The sequence below is a fragment of the Berghia stephanieae genome, unplaced genomic scaffold, assembly GCF_034508935.2.
Source record: "Berghia stephanieae isolate SIO BIC M18660-M18661 unplaced genomic scaffold, UCSD_Bste_1.3 scaffold7108, whole genome shotgun sequence".
Classification (NCBI taxonomy): Eukaryota; Metazoa; Mollusca; class Gastropoda; order Nudibranchia; family Aeolidiidae; genus Berghia; species Berghia stephanieae.
Window position 1 is genome coordinate 1 of NW_027628743.1, and position 3,553 is coordinate 3,553.

Consider the following 3,553-nt stretch of genomic DNA (forward strand, 5'->3'; position numbering starts at 1 on the left):
CGGAGCGCGGCGCGCGGCGGGCGCGGGGCGGCGGCGGCTGGCGGGCGGCGGCCGGGCCGGCGCGCGGGGGCGCGCGGTGGGCCGGCGCGCGGCGGGGCGCCGGGCGGGGGGCGGCGTCGGGGCGCGCGCGCGCGGCGCGCGGGGGGCGCGGCGCGCGGGCGGGGCGTCGGCGGCGCGACGCGCGGCGGCGCGGGCGGCGCGGCGGTGCCGGCGGCGGCGGCGCGCGGGGCGCTCGGGCGGTGCGGCGGGCGGCGTCGGGCGCGCGGCGGGCGCGCCGGGGGCGCGCGTGGCGCGGGGGCGGGGGGGCGGGCGGCGGGGGGCGGCGGGGGGCGCGCGGCGGCGCGCGCGGGCCGGCGGCGCGGCGGGCGCGGGCGCGGCGGGCGGCGCGGCGCCCCGGGGGCGGCGCCGCGGCGCGGGCGGGGCGGCGCGGCGCGCCGGCGTCGGCGGGGCGGCGGCGGCGCCGCCGGCGGCGGCGGGCGCGCGCGCGCGGGGCGGCCGGCGGGGGGCGGCGCGCGGCGCGGGGCCCGGGGGGGCGGCGGGGGGGCGCGGGCGCGGCGGGCGGGGCGGGGGCGCCGGGGGGGGGGGGCGGGGGGCGCGGCGGCGCGGGGGGCGGCGGGCGCGGGGGCCGGGGCGCGGCGGCGGGGGCGCGGGCGGGGGCGGGCGGGGGCGCGGGCGCGCGGCGGCGGGCGCGCGGGGGCGCCGCGGCGGGGGGGCGGGGGCGCGCGGGCGCGCGGGGGCGCGGGGGGCGGGCGGCGGCGGCCGGCGGGGCGGGGGGGCGGCGGGGGCGCGGCGGGGCCGCGGCGGCGGGGGGGGCGGGCGGGCGCGGGCGGGGCGCGGCGCGGGGCGGGCGCGCGGCGGGGCGGGCGCGCGGTGCGCGCGGGGCGGGGCGGGGGGGCGGCGGGCGGGGGCGGCGGGGCGGGCGCGGCGGGCGGCGCGGCGCGGCGGGGGCGGCGGGGGCGCGCGGCGCGGCGCGGGGCGGCGGCGGGGGCCGGCGCGCGGGGGGGGCGGCGGCGGGGCCCCCGCCGGGGGCGGTCGCCGGGGGGGGCGGGCGGGCGGGGCGGGGGCGCGCGCGGGCGCGCGCGCGGGCGCGGGCGGCGGCGGCGCGCGGCGCGGGCGGGGGGCGGCGCGGCGCGGGCCGCGGGGCGGCGCGGCGCGCGGCGGCGCGCGCGGTGCGGCGGCGGGACGGCGGCCGGCGGGGCGCGCGCGGGGCGGGGCGGCGGCGCGCGCGCGCGCGCGGCCGGCCGGCGGGGGCGCCGGCGCGGCGGCGCGCGCGGGGCGCGCGCGGCGCGGGCGCGCGGGCGCGGTCGCGGGCGGCCGCGGGGGGGGCGCGGGCGGGCGGGCGGCGGGGGGCGGGGCGGCGGGGGGGCGGGCGCGGGGCAGCGCGGGCCGCGGGGGGCGGGGCGGCGGGGCGCGGGCGCGCGCGCGCGCGCGGGCGCGGGGCGGCGGCGGCGGCCGGGCGGGGCGCGCGGCGGGGCGCGGCGGGGCGCGGCCGGGGCGGGGCGCGGGGCGGCGCGGGCGGGGCTCGGCGCGGCGGGCGGCGCGGGCGGGGCGGCCCCGGGCCCGCGCGCGCGGCGCGTCGGGCGGGCGGCGCGGGCGGGGCGCGCGCGCGGGCGGGCGGGCGCGGGCGGCGGGGCGCGGCGGGGCGCGGCGGCGGCGGTGGCGCGGGCGCGGCGGGCGGGGCGCGCGCGCGGCGCGGGCGCGGCGCGCGCGGCGCGGCGGGCGGGCCCGGGGGGCGGCGCGCGGCGGCGGGCGGCGCCCCGGCGCGGCGGGCGGGGCGGCGCGGGCGGCGGCGGGGCGCGGCGACGGGCCGCGCGGCCGGCGGGGCGCGGCGCGGGGCGGCGGCGCGGGGCGGGCGCGCGCGGCCGCGGGCGCGGCGGGGCGGGCCGCGCGGCGGCGCGCGGCGGGGCGCGCGCGGCGGGGCGGCGGGCGGGCGCGCGGCGCGGCGGCGCGGGGCGCGGGGGGGGCGCGCGCGCGGCGGCGCGGGGCGGCCCGGGGCGGCGGGCGCGGCGGCGGGCGGCGCGCGGCGCGCGGCGGGGCGCGCGCGGCGCGCGCGGGGGCGCGGGCGGCGGCGGCGCGCCGGCGCGCGGGGCGGGGGCGCGCGGGCGGGCGCGGGCGGCGCGTCGCGGGGCGGCGGGGCGGCGGCGCGGGGCGGGGTCGGGGGGGGCGGCCGCGGGGGGGCGGCGGGCGCGGGGCGCGCGGCCGGGGGCGCGGCGGGCGCGCGGGGGGGGCGGGCGGCGCGCCCCCGCGGGCGGGGCGCGCGGCGCGCGGCGCGGCGCGGGGGTGGGCGGCGCGGGGAGCGCGCGGCGGGCGGCGCGGCGCGGCGGCGGGCCGGCGCGGGGGCGGCCGGCGCGGGGCGGGCGCGGCGCGCGGCGGCGGGCGCGGCGGCGGGCGCGCGGGCGGCGGCGCGCGCGCGGGCGCGCGCGGGCGGCCCCGCGCGCGGCGGCGGCGCGGGCGTCGGGCGCGGCGGCGCGCGGCGCGGCGGGCGCGCGGTGCGCGCGCGGGCGCGCGCGGGCGGGCGCGGGGGCCGGGGCGAGCGGCGCGAGGCGGCGGGGCGCCGCGTCCGCGGCCGCGGCGGGCGGGCGCGCGCGCGCGCGCCGGCGCGCGCGCGCGCGGCGCGCGGCCGGCTCGGCGCGCGCGTCCGGCGCGGGCGCGCGCGGCGCGGGCCGGCGGCGCGCGCGCGCCGCGGGCGCGCGGGGCGCGGGGGCGCGGCGCGGCGCGCGCGCGGCGCGCGGCGCGCGCGCCGCGCGCGCCTGCGCGGCGGCGCGGGCGGCGGCGGCGGCGCGCGGTGCGGCGCGCGCGCGGCGCGCGTGCCGTCGCGCGCGGGCGGCGCGGCGCGCGCGCGGCGCCGCGCCGCGCGGCGGCGGGCGCGGCGCGGCCGCCAGGGGCGCGCGGCCGCGCGCCGGCGCGGCGCGCGCGCGGCGGCGGCCCGGGCCCGCGCGCGCGCGCCCACGTGCGTCCGCCGCGGCGGCTCGGCGCCCGGGGTGCGGGGGGGGCCCCGGGGCGGCGCGCGTGGGGCGGGCGCGGGGCCGCGCGGGCGGGGCGCGCGGCGGCCGGCCCGGGCGCCCTTCGGCGCGCGGCGCGCCGGGGCGGGCGACGTCGCGCTCCCGCGCTGCGGTACGACGCGCGCGCGCGCCGCGCGCGCGCGGCGCACGCGTCCGCGCGGCGCGCGCGCGGCGCGGGCCGCGGCGGGGCGGGCCGGGCGGCGGCCCGCGCCGCGCGGCCGCGGCTCGGAGGCGCGCGCGCCGCGAGCCCACGTCCGGCCCCGGGCCCGAGGGCTGCGCGCGGCGGCGCCGCGGGGGGCCGCGCGCGCGGTCGCGGCCCCCCCCGGCGCGCGCCGGCGCGGTCCCGCGCGCGCGGGGCGACGCGCGCCGGCGTCGGGCGGCGCGACCGGGGGCGCCCCGGCGCGCGCGCGGGGTCGGGCGCCCGGGCGGCGGGCGTGGCGGCTCCGCCGCCGTCCCGCGCGGCCTGCGCCGCGCGCGGGGGGGGGCGGGGCGCCGGCCCGGGGGGGCCCGCGGGGCGCCCGCGCCCCGGGGCGCGCGCGGGCCGGGGGCGG

General features: G+C 98.0%; 1 protein-coding gene across 1 annotated transcript; it reads right to left on the bottom strand.

Annotated features, from left to right (window-relative positions):
- Window positions 1-1,337: 1,337 nt before the first annotated feature.
- Window positions 1,338-2,232, bottom strand: LOC144962231 (uncharacterized; the record flags this gene model as incomplete). The annotated part of the gene is made up of 2 exons (XM_078895144.1): window positions 1,338-1,417; window positions 2,172-2,232. Coding segments are annotated over 2 exons (141 nt in total), but the record flags the coding sequence as incomplete, so codon positions are not given.
- Between the last annotated feature and the right edge of the window lie 1,321 nt (window positions 2,233-3,553).